Raw genomic sequence first — 23,257 nt, 5'->3', positions numbered from 1 at the left:
TTTTATACATTGTATGTACGGTACGGTGTGTACATTGTATGTACTGTACGGTGTATACATTGTATGTACTGTACGGTATATACATTGTATGTACTGTACGGTGTAACAGTGTATGTACTGTACTGTATATACATTGTATGTACTGTTCGGTGTATACATTGTATGTACTGTACGGTGTATACATTGTATGTACTGTACGGTTTGTACATTGTATGTACTGTACTGTTTGTACAGTGTATGTACTGTACGGTGTAACAGTGTATGTACTGTACTGTATATACATTGTATGTACAGTACGGTGTATACATTGTATATACTGTACGGTGTATACATTGTATGTACTGTACGGTTTGTACATTGTATGTACGGTACGGTGTGTACATTGTATGTACTGTACGGTGTATACATTGTATGTACTGTACTGTTTGTACAGTGTATGTACTGTACGGTGTAACAGTGTATGTACTGTACTGTTTGTACATTGTATGTACTGTACGGTGTGTACTTTGTATGTACTGTACGGTGTGTACATTGTATGTACTGAACGGTATATACATTGTATGACTATACGGTTTGTACATTGTATGTACTGTACGGTCTGTACATTGTATGACTGTTCGGTGTGTACTTTGTATGTACTGTACTGTGTATACATTGTATGTACTGTACGGTTTGTACTTTGTATGTACTGTACGGTGTGTCAATTTCATGTACTGTACTGTGTGAGCACTGTATGTATTGTACGGTTTGTACATTGTATGAACTGTACGGTGTATACAGTGTATGTACTGTACGGTGTGTACATTATATGACTGTACGGTTTGTACATTGTATGTACTGTACGGTGTATACATTGTATGTACTGTACGGTTTGTACATTGTATGTACTGTACGGTTTGTACAGTGTATGTACTGTACTGTGTATACATTGTATGTACTGTACGGTGTATGCATTGTATGTACTGTACGGTTTGTACATTGTATGTACTGTACGGTGTAACAGTGTATGTACTGTACTGTGTATACATTGTATGTACTGTACGGTGTATGCATTGTATGCACTGTACGGTTTGTACATTGTATGTACTGTACGGTGTAACAGTGTATGTACTGTACTGTATATACATTGTATGTACTGTTCGGTGTGTACATTGTATGTACTGTACGGTGTATACATTGTATGTACTGTACGGTGTGTACATTGTATGTACTGTACGGTTTGTACATTGTATGTACTGTACGGTGTATACATTGTATGTACTGTACGGTTTGTACAGTGTATGTACTGTACGGTGTGTACATTGTATGTACTGTACGGTGTGTACTTTGTATGTACGGTACGGTGTGTACAGTGTATGTACTGTACGGTGTATACATTGTATGTACTGTACGGTTTGTACATTGTATGTACTGTACGGTGTGTACATTGTATGTACTGTACGGTGTGTACATTGTATGTACTGTACGGTGTGTACATTGTATGTACTGTACGGTGTATACATTGTACGACTGTACAGTGTGTACATTGTATGTACTGTACGGTGTGTACATTGTATGTACTGTACGGTGTATACATTGTATGTACTGTACGGTTTGTACATTGTATGTACTGTACTGTGTATACATTGTATGTACTGTACGGTGTGTACATTGTATGTACTGTACGGTGTGTACTTTGTATGTACTGTACGGTGTGTACATTGTGTGTAATGTACGGTTTGTACATTGTATGTACTGTACGGTGTGTACATTGTATGTCCTGTACGGTGTATACATTGTATGTACTGTACGGTGTATACATTGTATGTACTGTACGGTGTATACATTGTATGTACTGTACGGTGTGTACTTTGTATGTACGGTACGGTGTGTACATTGTATGTACTGTACGGTGTGTCAATTTTATGTACGGTACGGTGTGTACATTGTATTTACTGTACGGTGTGTACTTTGTATGTACGGTACGGTGTGTACATTGTATGTACGGTACGGTGTGTCAATTTTATGTACGGTACGGTGTGTACATTGTATGTACTGTACGGTGTATACATTGTATGTACTGTTCGGTGTATACATTGTATGTACTGTACTGTGTGTACATTGTATGTACTGTACGGTGTGTACATTGTATGTACTGTACGGTGTATACAGTGTATGTACTGTACTGTGTATACATTGTATGTACTGTACGGTGTATACATTGTATGTACGGTACGGTGTGTACTTTGTATGTACTGTACGGTGTATACATTGTATGTACTGTACGGTGTGTACATTGTATGTACAGTACGGTGTATACATTGTATGTACTGTACGGTGTATACATTGTATGTACTGTACGGTTTGTACATTGTATGTACTGTACGGTGTGTACATTGTATGTACTGTACGGTGTGTACATTGTATGTACTGTACTGTTTGTACAGTGTATGTACTGTACGGTGTAACAGTGTATGTACTGTACTGTTTGTACATTGTATGTACTGTACGGTGTGTACTTTGTATGTACTGTACGGTTTGTACATTGTATGTACTGTACGGTGTATACATTGTATGTACAGTACGGTGTATACATTGTATGCACTGTACTGTGTGTACATTGTATGTACTGTACTGTGTGTACATTGTATGTACTGTTCGGTGTATACATTGTATGCACTGTACTGTTTGTACATTGTATGTACTGTTCGGTGCGTACATTGTGTGTACTGTACTGTGTATACATTGTATGACTGTTCGGTGTGTACTTTGTATGTATGGTACTGTTTGTACATTGTATGTAATGTACGGTGTGTACATTGTATGTAATGTACGGTGTATACATTGTATGTACTGTACTGTGTGTACTTTGTATGTACTGTTCGGTGTATACATTGTGTGAACTGTACGGTGTGTACATTGTGTGTACTGTACTGTGTGTACTTTGTATGTACTGTTCGGTGTATACATTGTGTGTACTGTACGGTGTATACATTGTATGTACTGTACGGTGTATACATTGTATGTACTGTACGGTGTGTACATTGTATGTCCTGTACGGTGTGTACAGTGTATGTACTGTACGGTGTATACAGTGTATGTACTGTACGGTGTTTACATTTTATGTACTGTACTGTGTATACATTGTATGTAATGTACGGTGTTTATATTTTATGTACTGTACTATGTATACATTGTATGTACTGTACTGTGTGTACATTGTATGTACTGTACGGTGTAACAGTGTATGTACTGTACTGTTTGTACATTGTATGTACTGTACGGTGTATACATTGTATGTACTGTACGGTTTGTACATTGTATGTACTGTACGGTTTGTACATTGTATGTACTGTACGGTTTGTACATTGTATGTACTGTACGGTTTGTTCAGTGTATGTACTGTACGGTTTGTACAGTGTATGTACTGTACTGTGTATACATTGTATGTACTGTTCGGTGTATTCATTGTATGTACTGTACTGTGTGTACAGTGTATGTACTGTACGGTGTATACATTGTATGTACGGTACGGTTTGTACAGTGTATGTACTGTACGGTGTATACATTGTATGTACTGTACGGTGTGTACAGTGTATGTACTGTACGATGTATACAGTGTATGTACTGTACGGTGTGTACAGTGTATGTACATTGTATGTACTGAACGGTTTGTGCATTTTATGTATTGTATGGTACATTGTATGTACTATACGGTGTATACATTGTATTTACTGTACGGTGTGTACATTGTATGCAATTTCTGTGTATTTATGATGTTAAAAGTACATATGTATCAATACTCTTTGGTCTGTACATAATCATCAATACTATCTTGACACCCGTCCACATATGCCTGGCTGTTGGTGTCTCTTTATCCAGTTCCATTATAACCTGGCTGTTGGTGTCTCTTTGTCCAGTTCCATTATAACCTTGCTGTTGGTGTCTCTTTGTCCAGTTCCATTATAACCTTGCTGTTGGTGTCTCTTTGTCCAGTTCCATTATAACCAGGCTGTTGGTGTCTCTTTATCCAGTTCCATTATAACCTGGCTGTGGTGTCTCTTTGTCCAGTTCCATTATAACCTGGCTGTTCTCCTTGGCACCCGAGAATGATAAATAGAAAACAACCCATCATAGTCACGGGTTTAGTTCAGGTCCAAGAATGGTAAGCTCAGGACCGTATCGATCATAAATGAAACGTCGCCATATTTTAACATTGTCAGTGTTTTCTTCTGAACGATTACCTGTATATTCCTATATAGGCAGACCTGATTAGATTCAGAACTTTATTGTTCATCATGTTAAAACAACTATATGTAGAGTTCTATTGTGTTGGAATCTCACACTGCATTTCCCCTATATACATACATTTACTTATGTATGTGGTGAAATATTGATATTGAGAAATTGTTAATAAGTATTCAAGCTTAATATATAAAGATGATTGTGAAGGTTCTTTTTAAACATGTTTAAATAGGTCATTGTTTTTATATGCCAGTTAGATCTGTTTACATGTTTGTGTGTTCTAGATGAAGGGAAACGAACTACTTTATAGTATATATATCACTACGCTATTTATTAACTGTCATGTTTACCGTTTAAGGGTATCGGTTTGTCTGTTTCCATTCACCGTGTAACTGTTAGCATTGTTATTACTTTCTTACCAGTTCAAAAGTATCTGTTCAATAATTTTTGATATGATTTAATACACGAATTACACTTATTAGCACAGGGAGTTGGCACATATTCACAACCCCGTAATCTGTATCTACCACAATAGATGGGTGTTATTTAACTCCAAAGGCATGCGATAACCATTACAACTGTTTAATAACAATAACCAATAAATATATGGATTGGTTGACAAGGTAACCTTTGGCCGGGACTATATTTTAATCGCGAAGTTGAATGCGTTCTGATTGGCTGACACTTGAAGCCCACTTCACGAGGTCCCGGAAATTATCACTTACAAGAAGTAGATCGCAGTTGTTTATGTCATATTTAAAAATATATAAAGATCACTTCAGAAATAATTAACGATGATTCGTGTATTGTTGCAGGATATACAACGAGGACCAGGATATTTTGCAATTAAAATTGCAAAATATCCGAGTCCAAGTTGTATATCCTGCAACAATACACGAGTCAAAGTTGATTATTTCTATTCTACCATGTACTGTTTAGTTCTGAGATCTACCTCTTTCTAATAGAAAAACGGCAAAAAACCCCGGAAAACCCTTGTAATCTATTTCTTGAGTATTGCATTATTTTGTTGATAAAATATACATTTTTTACAGGCACTACAGTACTACAATCAAGAACATCTATCACATGGTATTGATTTTAAAAATTTAAAAAAAGGGATGAAAAAAAAAAGAAAGAAAAAAACTGCCATTAGCCCACTCGGCTACAGTAACCGTCTTGTAGATGGGTGAATATTAAATACATATCATTGTAACAGCCGTGACTCACGAGCGTGTGTTATTGACACGAGCATGTATTATTGACACGAGCATGTATTACTGGCAAATAATACACGGTTTTAAACCAATCAAAACTGCCGTTGCATAGCAAACATGGGAGAATTGAAAATAATAAACTTGCCTATTATTTGTTATGATTAGTATAAATTGTAATAATTCCACATATTTCCGAAAATGTCAGTTTTGCATATTTATAAGCGGCATTTTCACTTTATGTCATATCCTTACACCCCCAAACTGATATCCTGTTGTTACAAAACAGGCCAATTCATTCTCAAAATAGCTTTTGTATTGTCGTAGAAAAAAGGTCACCCAAACTTGTGGTTGTTGTGTTACCTCTGTATACACGGGCCGAGAAGGATTTGCGCCCTGTGCTTATTTCAAGTTGATATTTTGAGATATAAGTTGATTGTAAATTCCTGTTTCGATGCCGGAAACATTGTATTATAAGCTATTTTGATACCGAACTGATGAAGATTGTGATTTTTACTAATATTTCAATATTTTTGTACTATTCAATTTACACGATGTATCTACATCCTGTTATATATATATATTTACTAATTTAATTACTGTGATATACAATAAAACATATATTCCCTAAATAGTTTTGTTCTTTTCGTTTCCCAATTTGGTGACAATGACCACGTCCCTCTAGACACCCGTCCTCATATGACCCTATCTGTTGGTGTCCCTCTAGAAACCGTCCTCATATGATCCTATCTGTTGTTGTCCCTCTAGACACCCGTCCTCATATGACTCTGACCGTTGGTGTCCCTCTAGACACCCGTCCTCATATGATCCTATCTGTTGTTGTCCCTCTAGAAACCGTCATCATATGACCCTATCTGTTGGTGCCCCTCTAGACACCCGTCCTCATATGATCCTATCTGTTGTTGCCCCTCTAGACACCCGTCCTCATATGACCCTATCTGTTGTTGTCCCTCTAGACACCCGTCCTCATATGATCCTATCTGTTGTTGTCCCTCTAGACACCCGTCCTCATATGACTCTGACCGTTGGTGTCCTCTAGACACCCGTCCTCATATGACCCTATCTGTTGGTGCCCCTCTAGACACCCGTCCTCCTATGACCCTATCTGTTGGTGTCCCTCTAGACACCCGTCCTCATATGACCCTATCTGTTGGTGTCCCTCTGGAACCGTCCTCATATGACCCTATCTGTTGTTGTCCCTCTAGAAACCGTCATCATATGACCCTATCTGTTGGTGTCCTCTAGACACCCGTCCTCATATGACCATAACTGTTGGTGCCCCTCTAGACACCCGTCCTCATATGACCCTATCTGTTGTTGTCCCTCTAGACACCCGTCCTCATATGACCCTATCTGTTGTTGTCCCTCTAGAAACCGTCATCATATGACCCTATCTGTTGGTGCCCTCTAGACACCCGTCCTCATATGACCATAACTGTTGATGTCCCTCTAGAAACCGTACTCATATGACTCTGACCGTTGGTGTCCCTCTAGACACCCGTCCTCATATGACCCTTACTATTGGTGTTCCTCTAGAAACCGTCCTCATATGACCCTATCTGTTGGTGTTCCTCTAGACAACCGTCCTCATATGACCCTTACTATTGGTGTCCCTCTAGAAACCGTCCTCATATGACCCTATCTGTTGTTGTCCCTCTAGAAACCGTCCTCATATGACCCTATCTGTTGGTGTTCCTCTAGACACCCGTCCTCATATGACCCTTACTATTGGTGTCCCTCTAGAAACCGTCCTCATATGACCTGAACTCTTGGTGTCCCTCTAGATACCCGCCCTCTTATGACCCTTACTATTGGTTCCCTCTGGAACCGTCCTCATTTAACCCTAATTGTTGGTGTCCCTCTAGAAACCATTCTAATATGAACATAACTGTTGGTGTCCCTCTAGAAACCGTCCTCAAATGACCCTTACTATTGGTTCCCTCTGGAACCGTCCTCATTTAACCCTAATTGTTGGTGTCCCTCTAGAAACCATTCTAATATGAACATAACTGTTGGTGTCCCTCTAGAAACCGTCCTCAAATGACCCTATCTAATTAAAATCAGATGTTCACTATCCACTAAGTTTAGTGAACATCTGATTTTAATTAGATTGCAAATGACCCAGACTGTTAATGTCCATCTAAGCAACTGTCATCATATGGCTCTGGTTGTTGTAGAACGAATATCCATACCCTGTCTACACTGCTCTCCTGGATCTGTCAAAAATTTCCGTCCGTAGTTGTTGTTGTCCCGTCCTTATATGACCCTGACTATCGTTGTCTCTCTACATAGCCTCATGGGTCCTTGCGGTTGTCAGTTATTCAACTAAATCTTTTTGAATATTCTATCAATCATCTTTGGATATTACCGATAGGGCTAAATAATTGAAATATGCGAACACATACTGGTAGTATATATATATTGTTTACCGGTGCATTGTTGATATAGTGAAGGATACATTATGTATTCCGTATCACGGGTATTAATGGGTCAGATATCTACCTACCTGTGTATATTTGACATGTTTACATTAACTGTTTACTCAGTAACTCGTGACTATAAAATGTGACACAGGGACCCGATCTCATTCTAAACTCAAGACGTATTTGGACCGCAGGCCCTCGATACTTAATCAAAATTTAACATTCAAAACAGTGTCCCTGTGGCAATTGCCTCCGGCCTGAGGAGTCAAAGTATCTGCCTATATATTGTCTCGTTCCTCTTAAAGTACGTGTGGACTTTACTTGAGTGCGCGCATCATTTTACAAATAATTACTACGATCTCATTTTAAAATCCGAGTATACACGAACATTAATGTACACTGATACGTGTGCAAAGTAATATATAATATATATACTGTATGACTGGTTGAAACGAATGAGTTTAACACATATCGACTGATGATAAGCAATCTGTACCGTACTACAATCACTCTGTTCGTCGGTACAGCCGTGTAAAAGAAAGCTCGCCGTGTGCCTTTCGTTATCTAGGCTCTATTAGTGTCCTCAATTCAGTTCAGAAATTGAGAATACAGCACGATGGATGATACCAATTCACCGGGAGGATGGGGCATGACTGTTGCCCTGGGGTGTGGCATTATCTTACTCGTATACATGTAAGTACCCGCACCTAATGAAGTATGTCGTGCCGAATACCACTGTCTATCGTTTGTTTATTAAGATTCAAATATGGGGGTGAGTTATTTACGGACAACGTACCAGAACTGACCGGAATGTAGTTTAAACGGTATCACGCTCGTTGCACTTGGATAAACATCGTCGGTTACCCACGGTTGATTAAACTACACTAAGTTACACTTATCACCGGGTGTACATCTGACGGTGATGGGCAGGCATGTCGTGGGAATAAATAGCAAGCAGGAAAAATAACTTGTGGGGCTGTTTAAAAAAAAAAAAATCCCGGGTTCTATTACAGAGTAATTGCAATATTTTGACATAAATATTTGTTCAAGACTTTAGAGAGAATGTTTTGTCTTTAACACTTCAGTATCTAGTGATATATTATACTAGTAAGGTGATGTAAACGTTTAACATGGCAACAGAAAACTATATATATATACTTTGTCTGCAGGAAAACGTCGGATTATTGCTGTATATTTATAGCTAAAGTTGATAAGTTATTTCAATTTTTTTTTACTAGATACAACAGCTGGTGGGTACGTCGACTGAGAAAAGAGGGAGTTCCTGGACCTCGAGGTTTACCTATCCTAGGGTGTATCCCTCATATAATCCGGAACGTAAGTATCTTACGGCCTTGATTTGGTATAATTAAAGTTTGAAGGACTCGCACAACGAAATCAGCTAATCAGCTAACGTTTCACCAGAACAAATTAGTTCCTTGCGAAAATGATTTTTCTGGATTTTTTCGCTATTTTATTGAGTAATTAACAGATGGAATAGGTAATTTTTTTAACCTTAAATTTTACGCACTAAGGCGGGGGGGGTCCAGTAATTTAGTGATAATGCGAGCGCCGTTTTTTTTTTGGCGAGGGATCTGGGGGCCGGTATGGTGTTCCAGGGAGCGAAGCCCCCCGGCGGAAAATGAATATAGCAAATTTGCAATCATTCGGGATCAGGCGCGGTTCACACAGGTTTGAGGAATGATATACTAGTATAAAAGTAGGAATGTTCCGGATGTACAAGATTAAGTTTTTATCGTTGCCTTCAAGAAAACATTTTTGGTTCGAAAATTTACAGATATTTATCGAAATAAATTTTAAAAAAATCGTTACTTTTTCCCCTTTTTTTCCGCAAATCAAACTAAACTAAACAAATAAACTAAACTAAGTTTAGCCCTGGAACATGGTACCCAATCATCGCGCTGTACAAATCTACGATATTTTAGTTTTTTAATCACACACCGATCGCTTTGTCTATAGCCGAGTCTAGTAGTAGTACAATTGTGTTATTGTTCAGTGTTTTGTTTGTTTTTTAATTAATTAATTGTATTTCATGGTGTTTATATAGGGCGTCCAGGAGTCTGAGGATGGCTGGCTAAAACAATACGGTGATGTAGTTGGGTAAGTAAAACTCCACAATGTAATATTTTCCGGTCATAAATATGAATTATCACAAAGGTGGAACTTGTTTTGTTTTTGACCGATTCTATTGTACATCGAAAGTAAAAAATATTTTCAAAAAATCACAGATTATAATTTCATTCTCATTAATACAATCATTAAAGACTTCAAATTAAACTATATATATATGACTTGTTATTATAAAGAGCCCCTCCACTTCTTTTTACTGTTCAACTAGATTAATATCATAGAACAAAAGCCCTCCCCAAATGATCTCAATATCACAAAGACGATGTAATTAATATTCCAAGGGAGGTAATTATGACGCTTTATTTACCAGATGGGCTAGTGGCCAACAACTTAATGTTGTGATCAAGGATCCCACTTTACTAAAGGAGGTTTTTGTCAAAGATTTCTCCCACTTCACCGGCAGAGGCGTGAGTAGTTGTTCGTGTACGTCTGTAGCACCAATCTTAGTCTCTTTGTATTCCACTGACTCTTATAAATCTTTTTTTTTTTTTTTTTTTTTTGTGGTGATTTCGGCTTAGAATTACGATATAGATATTATCTTTTGGTTTTCAAAATTGTTGGACTCGTTATATTCAAGAATTGAAATGCATCTTTTTTTCTTATTTGCATGGGTAGATCAGAGACCTATATACTAATTAGTATATAGGGCTCTGGGTAGATGGAGCAAAACTTTCACCAAGGTAGTGGTATTACTGTTCTCTGGTGGTATTTTCCTGTTTTTCTGTTTTTCCATCAATGGATGCTTGGGAAATATTTCAATGTTTCATTTTAACTACAAATTGTTGTATTTTGATTTTTTAGTTCAATATCAGTGGACATCCAATTATGTCCAAACACGTGTTTGCTGCCGAAGGAAAGGCCTGGAAACGCATCCGAGCCATATTATCCCCTACGTTCAGTACAGGAAAGATGAAACTGGTAGGACTTTGTTTCGTTTGATGCATTCATACACAATTTTCAGGAAAGAGTACCCTACTTTTGTTAGACTTTATGTTTTCTTATTTTTTTTTCTCCTTAAAATTGTTAAATTAAAGATAAACAGCTTTTTTACGATGCTGTGTAGGCATTTTGGAAGGCATATTTTGTTACAATAACAAAGTAAATATTGCAACAATTTTCAGGACACGGTGTGTTTATTACTGCTTTGACAATGATATGATTTATAACGGAGAAAATATTACAAATCCTTTCACATACCAAGTTATAGTAAATGGAATAATGTCAATCATTTTTACTCAGATGAATGAGGATATCAACCGATGCTCCAAGACACTCGCGGCTAATCTAGAAGACGCAGCCAGGACCGGGAAGGTCATCAATCCTAAAGAGTAATGATAGATACAATTTAGGTAGACCAGGGGTCGTGGTGTATGGAAGGCTTAAAGGGTCAACATTCTAACATTGCAATCTTGTTGTTGCATTGTGATTTGATAATCGAAGTTCTGAAATTGTAATTCTCTTATTGTAATTTCGAAAAAATTGAATTGCTAAACTGCAGTTCTATAGCTCTCAAACTTCCAATATTACAAATATATTGTAAGTACGAAACACCGGAAGCAATAGGCAGGTTATCGGCTACTTTACCTGCTGTAGTGTAGTTATCGACCCAAACAAATTATTTTAGTACGCTAAATATATAATTTCGTTAATCAGCCTAGAAATTACACCGATGATTAGGCTCTTAAACATCGTGATATACATCAACCTCCGGAAATAAAAGCATGCAGTAGCCTAGAACTATTATTAATAACCTGTCTACACTACTCTCCGGCAGGGTCCCATTACAGATAGTGTAGTAGCAGGCCCCGATGTGATTCACAAGAATTTTGACCCCTGGTCTTCCAGAATGGTGAGAAGAGATTCGGTTGGTCTGGATAGGTATTGGTTAACACAATGACATTGTACAGAAACGACTGTCTTCTTTCCCTGTCGTACGCTGTGTTCCGGTGGTCAAGTTGTTCGGTGCCTGTACCCCAAATTCTGAGGTCCCCGTGATACACACTACGGAAGGTCCAAATACACGTAGACTGTAACTAATTCTGAGGTCCATGTGATACACACTAGGGAAGGTCCAAATACACGTAGACTGTAACTAATTCTCAGGTCCATGTGATACACACTACGAAAGGTCCAAATACACGTAGACTGTAACTAATTCTGAGGTCCATGTGATACACACTAGGGAAGGTCCAAATACACGTAGGCTGTAACAAATTCTCAGGTCCATGTGATACACACTAGGGAAGGTCCAAATACACGTTGACTGTAACAAATTCTCAGGTCCATGTGATACACACTAGGGAAGGTCCAAATACACGTAGACTGTAACAAATTCTGAGGTCCATGTGACACACACTAGGGAAGGTCCAAATACACGTAGACTGTAACAAATTCTGAGGTCCATGTGATACACACTAGGGAAGGTCCAAATACACGTAGACTGTAACAAATTCTGAGGTCCATGTGATACACACTAGGGAAGGTCCAAATACACGTAGACTGTAACAAATTCTGAGGTCCATGTGATACACACTAGGGAAGGTCCAAATACACGTTAGACTGTAACAAATTCTGCAGGTCCATGTGATACACACTAGGGAAGGTCCAAATACACGTAGACTGTAACAAATTCTGAGGTCCATGTGATACACACTAGGGAAGGTCCAAATACACGTAGACTGTAACAAATTCTGAGGTCCATGTGATACACACTAGGGAAGGTCCAAATACACGTAGACTGTAACAAATTCTGAGGTCCATGTGATACACACTAGGGAAGGTCCAAATACACGTAGACTGTAACAAATTCTGAGGTCCATGTGATACACACTAGGGAAGGTCCAAATACACGTAGACTGTAACAAATTCTGAGGTCCATGTGATACACACTAGGGAAGGTCCAAATACACGTAGACTGTAACAAATTCTGAGGTCCATGTGATACACACTAGGGAAGGTCCAAATACACGTAGACTGTAACAAATTCTGAGGTCCCTGTGATACACACTAGGGAAGGTCTAAATACACGTAGACTGTAACAAATTCTGAGGTCCCTGTGATACACATTATGATAGGTCCTAATACAATGTACACGTAGACTCGCATATTCTCAGGTCCCTGTACACAGTTAAATCGCACGGTTTTGTAATTTTTTAATAGAATGACATCACTCACGTTGCCACAATGATTGTGTATTTCCAATACTTCCCAGGGTGGACTGCATTGAGTAGCCTCTCCAAAACTCGGCATACATTCGCTTGTTGTGGATTTAATTGTGGGTAAACAATTAAAATTGTCAAAACAGCTAACATTATCGGGTCTATTGGTATGGTTTAAAATCCACCATTATGATTTTCGTCTGGTTTAAATGATTTCACACCAAACTAAAAGGTTTTTTTATCATTAATGTGACAATTCACGTGTAAACATGACAATTTAGGTATTTTGGAGCCTTCACCATGGACGTGATAGCTGCGACAGCCTTTAGCCTTGATGTTGATTCACAGACCAACAAAGACGACCCGTTGGTCAGGAATGCCAAGGGACTTTTTGTTCCAAGGAAGAGTTTTCTCTATATTTTTTCACTCAGCAGTAAGTTATATCCCAGAACTTTATGAATGTAATGTTTATATTTTAATGAAATCTTGCTGCACTGCCACTTCGTTGTATTGTCAGTTTGTCCGGCAAACATTGGGGGTTACGTGTATATACAATCTTCTTAGTGACCCACACGTACTTCGTGTTATCATGCCAATGTCGGTAGATGTACATGTAATAGGAATTTTGGCGAGGTAAAGCGCTTGGCTGCCATCGAAATAATTATACTAGCCGCAATATTGTGAACTGCTTGACTAAAGAGATTTGTTGAGAAATCATGCTCTATTTTACAAAAAAAAAAAAAAAATCAAAATCAAATATATCAAGCCAAATATTAGAAATAAAGTCAGAATAAGCGGCTATTGATTTGACAATCACATTGATAGAGATTTATAGTTATTGAATGATATTGGTAAGTCGATTATAAACGGAAAGTATACCGAAAGTTTATCTAGTTCTAAGCATGATTTGTCAGTTTCAGTAAACATTTAGCTTATACATTGTTGATGCAAATTAATTCATTCTCTTTGGCAGCTATTTTCCCGCCGTTTAAATACCTGTTTAGTTGGTTACAAATGGGATTTTTCTCCGGTGAAGTTATAGAATTTTTCATCCGGACGGTGAAGACGATGTTGAAAGATCGGCGTCAAACCCCTAGTGTACGTATATAGGTAAAGTGGTATATCAAACTCCCAGTGTACGTATATAGGTAATGTGGGATAGCAAACACCAATATACTGTATATACGTTAATTGGGATTTTTAGTTTTTCAAGAAATCCCAATATTTGGGACGGTTTATCAGATTTTATCTCGCTGCCCGAATGTGTGTACCTAAAATAGTTACATTTTGAGTCAATACATATTGCTCTACTATTATTTAAAATTTCAAGAAAAACTGTTAACCAGTAAAATTTCAATAACACTGATAGGTTGATTAGGATTTTTTAAATTGGCATATTAAAACGACATAATCGTCATAAACACGTTTGTCCGTCAATCAATAGTCATGTTTAGACTGTGTAACCAACACTTGTCGTATAATAGGTTTATTGGATCAGTATGCTTTTGTTTAAGTATAGAAGCTTAAATGCAATTTGCAGAGCACTTTTCGAATTATAATGCTTAAACAAATTAATTATTGAAAAAAACACTCCTGGTATGGTGACGTATCCTTACAACCATACAGCATAATCGCCTACGTGTGCTATTTAATATATCGTTCTGTCAGCCCATGTTTTTGTACATATACATACATATATCTGTACTACTTGTGACATTATATTATGAAGATAGGTAATTTTATATTTAGAAAACAATCAAACTGCAAATGCCAAGACAGTCGTTTTCTAGTGTATTATGGACAGGAAAAGGCTGTAAAAAAAAGTCCTCCTTACAGACATCTCCAGGGTGGGCGACACTATATAACCGTCGGTTTACAGCCAAACTCCCATTAAACAATACCACACAGCCCCTCTGGAGACCTTTCTGTGCTGTACACTCATGGTAAAGAAATTCTCCCCATTAGTCACCTCCTACGATATTTATTATTTTTCCAGTCTTTCGACTTTTCTTTTGGTATTCCTTTCTCTTTTTTCCATTTCAGGCAAGAGCAGACTTTCTACAACTTATGATGAACGCTGAATTGGAAAACACTACAGATAACAGCGATCTCATAGATATGAATAAAAGTAAGAAAAAACGCACTTATTGGTCAAAGTGAGAGTGAACGGTGGTGACCCTGTAGAGCGTGTAAACAGTATTTTCTTCAATAGTTTCATAAAGCGCTGTACTATGCATACACTAAGTATTGTCATTGGGGCTCATTCCTCCGCCATTTGATCCTCGCCCCTTTAACTAGATATTATCCTCGATACTCTATGGGTGACGTTCAGACGCCGCTCTCTTACTCCAGGGGTTACAAGAGCGGACGTGATTGTAACCCTGGAGTAAGATGTTGGCTAGATGTTGGTTGTAATTATACTCATTTCAGATGTTTTTCGTCACGGAACGTTTTCTTTTTACATTTTTATATATTTTGAATTTATTGCAGCACTATCGACGGAGGAGATAATCGCATCATCTGTTTTGTTTTTTGTCGCTGGCTACGAAACTACGGCTACACTTTTACAATTCTCTGGATATGAGCTGGCAGTGAATCCGGAAATACAAGAGCGCATGCTTGAGGAAATACAAAACGCTCTAGGTGATGTATGTGTTATTTCTTACTGTTTGATTTATAGTAAAATAAATCTTATTGTTTTTTCACATTATCTGGTGGTAATAGATTATTAATTTTGCAGAATAGTGTCCTTGTACTTATTCAATTGTACAAAACAAATTAGAATAAAGGTTTTCTCTTTGAGCTTGAAGTTATTTACCATTGCGTTCGATGACGATACAAGGAATAACACTAATATTTTTAAGAAATATTTTTTTGCAGTTTTTTTCTGTGTATCTTTTCACCAGGCACAGCCTGTGTACGAAAATATCCGCCAGCTGACCTACATGGACCAGGTTTTCTACGAGGTTCTCCGGAAGTACCCTCCTGTCAACAGGTCACGTGTTTAATTATATTAAAATGGAGCTCAAATTGGTAAAGTATACATGTATTCGGTACTGAATCAGAATTAAACAGCTACATGTACTCAAGGTATCACTATAGTTTTTCTGATAGAGAACTGCTACAATTTGTCTTTAAGGGGGTCTGCACACTGATGTAACCCGGTTTTCTTTACTTAAATACTGGTTCAAAATTGAATCGTTGGCGCAAACAAATTATCGGGTTACATGTGTTTATATTTGCTTACTATGATTTGGCATGCTATTTAGATTTGTGGGTAAAATGAAAATAAAAGTACCCTAGAATAAGATTTTTGTTACAGGTTATCAAGGTCAGCCTCAGAAGATCGGGTCATCAATGGCATCACCGTAAGGAAAGGATACCGAATTGTCATTCCAGTGTCTAATATACATCACGACCCAAAGTTTTACCCGGAACCGGAAGCGTTCAAACCGGAAAGGTATAGCTGGCCAATAATCATCAAAATCACGTAATCGAAGTTCTACAAAGAAATTTTACAAATTCCTTTAATTGTAAATTCTTCTGGTGTATGTTTTGGATATAAAATTATCAAATTTCGAATTTCCCAACGGTAAATTAAGATATTTCCGTTTCGACATAGTTCTGTTGCCGAGCACAAATACGGCGCGTCAGGATTTTCAAAAAGAAGATTGCTTGTATTGGCTTTAGATTGATTAAACGTAGTCATCCAGAATACATTCGAAAAGCACGCCTTCCTTTCAGTAACCTTACAAGTTTTGGAGTTATTTCAATACTTATTCTCATCAATCTGATATATATCATCTGTTGATGGCTTGTGATACGCCTACCCTTTATTAAATCTGATATATACATGTATATATATATATATATATATATATATCATCTGTTCATGGCCTGGCGTAGTAGTAGCAATATAGTAACGTGACATTTTTAAAGGCAATATAAGTAGTCCTATACAAAACAATCCTGACCACATGTACCTTTGCTATTGAGAAGTTATGTTGTTGCTGTGTGTCGAGTCGATACTATACATATACTATGTAGTGTATATTACAAATATATCATGCATGGGTGTATGTGCAGTATGTTCTTTGACCCTGGCTGTTAATAGGACGTTAAACAAAAAACAAACAAAAGCAATATGTTCTGATGCACAATGTCGAAGACACCCATGGTATACCTGTTTTATTTTATAATCACAAAAACACACTTCGAATCACTGAAATCTCGACTTTCCTGTAGGCCTAGAAGTCGCCATGACTTTCGTCTGACAGTGTTGACATCTGAGTGACTTAGACCTTTGAAGTGGTAAGACTAAATTCCGAAACGTCACAGGTGTTCAATAGTTCGCACGTGACCGTGTATCAGTCATTTTAGCCGTGCAGTAGTTCAAAATATAGCTTATGCGTATAGTTAAGGAAAATCAAACGCACTATGTAATAATTAACATTATTATACCTTTCCTTATTTTACACTATATGAAAGGTAGACAATAGAAATGTTATTTGAAATACCTCCTCCAAAAATGCTATTTACCAGGTTAATATTCGAAAGTACTATTTACCCGGAATTAGCGCATTCATATTTTTGCGGATTTTTTTTTCTTTGTTCATACTGATTGGACAATGCATTTGTCATATTCCGTCGGATCGTCTCTACCGCCATCCCTTGTATTAGGATAAAGTCCGAAAACTCTTTCGAAAACGTAAGCGTCCAAGACGAAACAGAAACACCTTGTTTACTAAAATCGTTCGAGTGAATGCTACAGGAACATTTCGGAAAATTACTTCATCTACAAGATTATATAATCTGAAAGACAACGACAACGCTAACACACAACAAGTAATGCCTTTTTTTTATTTTGAATCTACATTAAAATTTGATCATTGAAACAGACTTTGCATTGTATGGGTATTTCTGGAAATATCACTTTTTTCGTCCCCGTCTTCGCCTCGGGAAATAGTTAAAGTCTCGGGGGGACAATAAAAGTGCTATTTCCCTCACACCCATATCATAACTGTATACAATTGCATATGAACATTCATTTTATACAGTCATACGGGTACAGTAACTTTTTTCATCATCATTGTTTCTTACAAAATTGCGGTCATATGTATATTTTATACAAATATATCTTGGGTTTCTGTGCAATAGTCAAGAATATTTGACAGAAGGTACTGGTAATCGACCGATGTCCTGTTTTACGAGGCCGAAGGCCGAGTGCAGTAGAACATCGGTCGATTACCGGTACCGTGGGTCAAATATTCTGGACTATTGCACAGACACCCATGCTATACTTGTTTTATTACATAATCACTAAAACACACAAAGAATCATTGAAATCTCGACTTTCCGGTAGGCCTAGAAGTGTTGACATCTGAGTGACTTAGACGCTAGAAAGGGTAGGATTGATTTACGAAACGTCATAGGTTTTCAGTTGTTCGCACGTAACCTAATTCCGAAACGTCACAGGTGTTCAATAGTTCGCACGTGACCGTGCCATAGTCATTTTGGCCGTGCAATAGTTCATATTGTTACCTGACTCTCTATGTAAATATTAATGACGTATTATCGACTGTGGACCTGTCAATACCTTTGACTGTTGACTGGCGAGAAACATCCGCTCACGCCCAAACACCCAAATGATTACGATGAGGCGTCTTTCTGATCATGATTTGTAAATAGTATCTCTAGCAACGTCTGGATTCGAGGTCAGAAAGGTTCGAAGAAATCTCCAATCAGAGTTTGTTCTATATAATTCAAAACAGGGATTCTGCTACCACATAAATGACATAAAAGGGTCTATATGAATTCTTACAGCGTACTGCGAGGCCAAAGGAACGTCAACTTAAAGTTCGAACATGCACGAAAGCTGGAATTAACAGTTTAATGGAGACTTTTTACGCGTTCCTCAGCCTAATAAAGTAGCGTACATCTGAAATCTTACGGATTATTTTTCAGGTGATAAAACAGTTGTTTCATTATACATTATGTAATACAATATTTTAATGTGATTGTTCAGATTAAAAAGCTAGTATTATTTAACTTGTATTGACAGATTTGCCGACAGGGCTGCTCAGAACAGCGTGACATTTCTCTCGTTTGGATTTGGTCCTCGACTCTGTCTAGGATTGCGACTAGCTATGATGGAGGCGAAGATCGCCATGGTTCACATTCTGAGGAATGTCAAATTTGTCACATGCGCAGATACTCAGGTAATTTCGGTGTCATGACGTCATTTCCTTATTTGTTCATGCACTGTATTCATCTCATCTTGAACTCATCGGGTATTGTCGCCAGAAATAGTATTTACCGCATTAGTAGAATCCCCAGAGTTCGGATGAAGATGCGACATGACCACCTAGCTCATTATCTCTCGTCTGAAATCGGCAAAACCCCGAAATCGCTGGGTAAACCAAGCGATATATTAATGGTGACCGAAAATTCCCTGCACTAGCTTAAAAAATCCTTCGACTGCACAAATCCTTTAAAAGTACTGAACTTTACTCATGCTTTCAAAATGACATTATTAACACTTGATTATGAACTATTATTCATAATTACATTTAGCCATCATTTGAAAAAAAATCTAGGCATGTTTGTGTTAAAGGACGGTCTCTGAGTTGGAGAAATATGGAGGTTGAAACATAATTTATATGACGTTGATATATTGAGCTTGTTTACATGACATCTGGCAGCAAGGTAAAGCCGGAGTTTCCTCTGGCCCTCCCCTTGCCTGGTAAACCAGACATGGTGTCAGGGCCAAGGGAAACTCTGGCAAGTTAAGGTCATGATTTACTTTTTAAACCTGTATGCAAATTACCTTTTTCAATACGAAAGCATTGTTGGATTTAAGAAGAAAAAAATCACAGTTGAGGAACTTCTTTAATGCTATACTATCCAAAATGTCAAGTAAAATAATTTCCTAAGGGATATTAACGAAACTCGGGAAAATTATGTTTCAGGTTGATTTTTGATGGTTGTGACATGACATGCAGGTATAGAACCTCCACTTTTTCGAAAAAAAATATGGAGGGTTAAATAATGGGTCCGTTCAGCGTAATCTTGTATTTATCCTTCTCTCCGTAGATCCCGCTACAGATCTCCAGCAGACCCGGACTTACTCAGCCAAAGCAAACCATATCTTTGATGGTGGAGTCAAGGAATTGAGCATTATCGTTATATTTTTTTAAACCACGTAACTTTAATTTTTACGGAACTGTGGCAAATGTAAACGGTGCTCTACATGGCAAGTGCCGTGGTGTTCAGAAGTTTGAATGATGGTCTTAACGATTTAAAAAGTATGGACAAAAAGAAAAGACAAAAGAAGACGAAACAAACAAACAAACGAAAGAATAAATGAACATTAGTTTAAAGCTTGACTAAAAAAACTAGTAACCAGTACTATGGTATTTTGTGCTTGATAAAAATTAAGTATATATGGAATTGCTAATGGTACGGCCTTTTTTTTTTTTAGCTCACCTGGTCCGAAGGGCCGGTGAGCTTATGCAATGGTGCAGCGTCCGTCGTCCGTCAGGCCGTCAACATTTCCTTTAAATCCCTCAAGTTTAGGTAAATTTTATTTTACGTCGATATATTAGAACATGACAACACAAGCTCGTTTGGTGAGCTTTTAAATCGACATAATAAATAAAAACATGCATAAGGCAAGTGTTTACATTAATATAGCAAGATATGTTCATGCTGTAATATTACATACAGAAAGAGGTATACAATGGTTGCATACAGTACGCCAAATATTAAGGTAGTGTGACATCTTGTTGATATAGTATGAGTAGGGTCTGTTTTGTTTCTATTTATACTAACAAGAAGCAGACGCCCGTGCACAGATCCTCCGTATGTGACATTTTCTTTCAAAAGCTTGATCGATCGGTGTACGGCAATTTATAAGCTAGATTAACCTGCCACACATCTGGTCATTTTATTTGTTGTTATAACGTAATGGGTTAAAGCTTTAACTTGGTTCAACATGCACCTATATTACATTTGGATCTTATTTAGTGTAATGTTGGTGTGAGGGACATTTTAAACGTGCGGTATAATACAGTATCGTTGCCTGTTGATGGTATGACCTGCATTTAGCGGTACCAGACATCATGTTGCCATGTTATAAGCTTAAATAGACATGTTTTGAAAGAAAGGCTCTATGGCATGCATTCATAATAGGCCTGACGTAGATACAATTTATACTCCGAAAAAGAGAAAAATTCACGTGTGTCTGACCGCGTCGACACTGCAGTTTGGCTTCGTTTCCGATATACAGGTACGCACATTGGTGATGGTCGAGATACCCTTACATGGTCACAGTGACAAGTCGTCTGATAGATAATGTGAATACATGGATCGCAATGTATATATATACATAGATGCGAATTGTATACAAACGAAGGTCGATTGATATGCTGTGAGCCTCGTATTGAGGGAGGTACTCAAGGATGTTCTTTTTATGTCCTACTGTTCTCTTATTATATACGGCCGTGTACCCATTGACTGGTCTCGTTTGGTTAGTTATATCGACGAGGAAGCACTCTAAAGTAAACAAGACAAGCCACTTTTGCAAAATGGACAAAATGGGTTAGGGTTAGGGTAAAAGAGTCTGCCATTGCAATGGCCGCCATTCACTATTGTAGCTTTAAATTGATTGAGCATCCGCCTTATTCACCTGATATCGCTCCATCAGACTTTCATCTTTTTCCAAAACTAAAAACAGCTACTAAAATCTTAACATGGAGTGGATGACTTTCTGAACAGCCAAGAAAAGGAACTCTATATAAAAGTGGCATTGAGGCCCTTAAACACTGCTGGCAAAAGTGTATAGATACTGAAGGGGATATTACATGTATGTTGAAAAATAATACATGTCCAGCAAAATTCAAATCCTTCAAAACGAGGCTCACAGCCGATCAATCACCCCTCGTATTATAAATACTATGATATACAATAAAACGTATATTCCCGAAATCTGGTTTCTATTTTTCTTTTTTCTTTTTGTTGGGTTTTTGTGTGTGTTTTTTTTTTGCTATCTTTCCTTTCGTTTCCCATTGTGATGACAATGACCGTGTCCTACTAGACATCCGTCCTCATATGACCCTAATGGTTGGTGTTTCTCTGGACAACCGTCCTCATATGACCCTAATGGTTGGTATCCCTCTATACACCCGTCCTTATATAATCCTGCCTGTTAATGTCCATCAAAACAACTGTCGCCATATGACCCCGACTGTTTTTAATGTCCATCTAGATATCCGTACTCATATGACCCTATCTGTTGGTATCCCTCTATACACCCGTCCTCGTATGACCCTATCTGTTGGTACCCCTCTATAAACCGTCCTCATATGACCCTATCTGTTGGTGTCCCTCTAGACATCCGTCCTCATATGACCCTATCTGTTGGTATCCCTCTATACACCCGTCCTCGTATGACCCTATCTGTTGGTACCCCTCTATAAACCGTCCTCATATGACCCTATCTGTTGGTGTCCCTCTAGACATCCGTCCTCATATGACCCTATCTGTTGGTATCCCTCTATACACCCGTCCTCATATGACCCTATCTGTTGGTGTCCCTCTAGACATCCGTCCTCATATGACCCTATCTGTTGGTATCCCTCTATACACCCGTCCTAATATAATCCTGCCTGTTAATGTCCATCAAAACAACTGTCGCCATATGACCCTGACTGTTTTTAATGTCCATCTAGATATCCGTACTCATATTACCCTAACTGTTAGTGTTCCTCTAGACAACCGTCCTGATATGACCCTAACGGTTGATGTCCATCTAGACACCAATCCTCATATGACCCTGACTGCTGGTGTTCTTCTAGACACCCCTCCTCATATGACCCTGGCTATCTTTGTCCCTCTAGGTACCCGTCCTCATTAGACCGAGTTTCCTCTGACCCTGACACTGTCTTTTGTATACCCCTAAACCAGACATGGGCAACTTCAGTCTATGGTCCGTATCACGGGTATTATTGAGTCAACCTGCTGAATACATATCTACCTGTCTGTGTATAGTCGGCATGTTTACATTAACTGTTTA

At 37.9% G+C, this 23,257-nt stretch overlaps 1 protein-coding gene across 1 annotated transcript; it reads left to right on the top strand.

Annotated features, from left to right (window-relative positions):
• Positions 1-8,375: 8,375 nt before the first annotated feature.
• Positions 8,376-22,170, top strand: LOC117317854 (cytochrome P450 3A29-like). Its single transcript, XM_033872812.1, has 14 exons — positions 8,376-8,572; positions 9,118-9,214; positions 9,945-9,997; positions 10,338-10,434; positions 10,829-10,945; positions 11,267-11,355; positions 13,467-13,618; positions 14,159-14,283; positions 15,229-15,313; positions 15,676-15,833; positions 16,092-16,180; positions 16,508-16,645; positions 19,247-19,403; positions 20,278-22,170. The coding sequence occupies exons 1-14, from the start codon at positions 8,496-8,498 to the stop codon at positions 20,356-20,358; spliced, it is 1,515 nt and encodes a 504-aa protein (XP_033728703.1). The 5' UTR covers positions 8,376-8,495; the 3' UTR covers positions 20,359-22,170.
• The last annotated feature ends 1,087 nt before the right edge of the window (positions 22,171-23,257 follow it).

Source organism: Pecten maximus, chromosome 19 (assembly GCF_902652985.1).
Source record: "Pecten maximus chromosome 19, xPecMax1.1, whole genome shotgun sequence".
Lineage (NCBI taxonomy): Eukaryota > Metazoa > Mollusca > Bivalvia > Pectinida > Pectinidae > Pecten > Pecten maximus.
The sequence above is the reverse complement of the archived record's forward strand: the minus strand, read 5'-3'. Positions and strand labels throughout refer to the sequence as shown.

Coding starts and splice junctions, on each gene's coding strand:
- LOC117317854 (XM_033872812.1), top strand. CDS start 8,496: ATGGATGATACCAATTCACCGGGAGGATGGGGCATGACTGTTGCCCTG. Junction 16,646..19,246: donor GAAGCGTTCAAACCGGAAAG/GTATAGCTGGCC, acceptor TTGTATTGACAG/ATTTGCCGACAGGGCTGCTC. Junction 19,404..20,277: donor TCACATGCGCAGATACTCAG/GTAATTTCGGTG, acceptor TTCTCTCCGTAG/ATCCCGCTACAGATCTCCAG.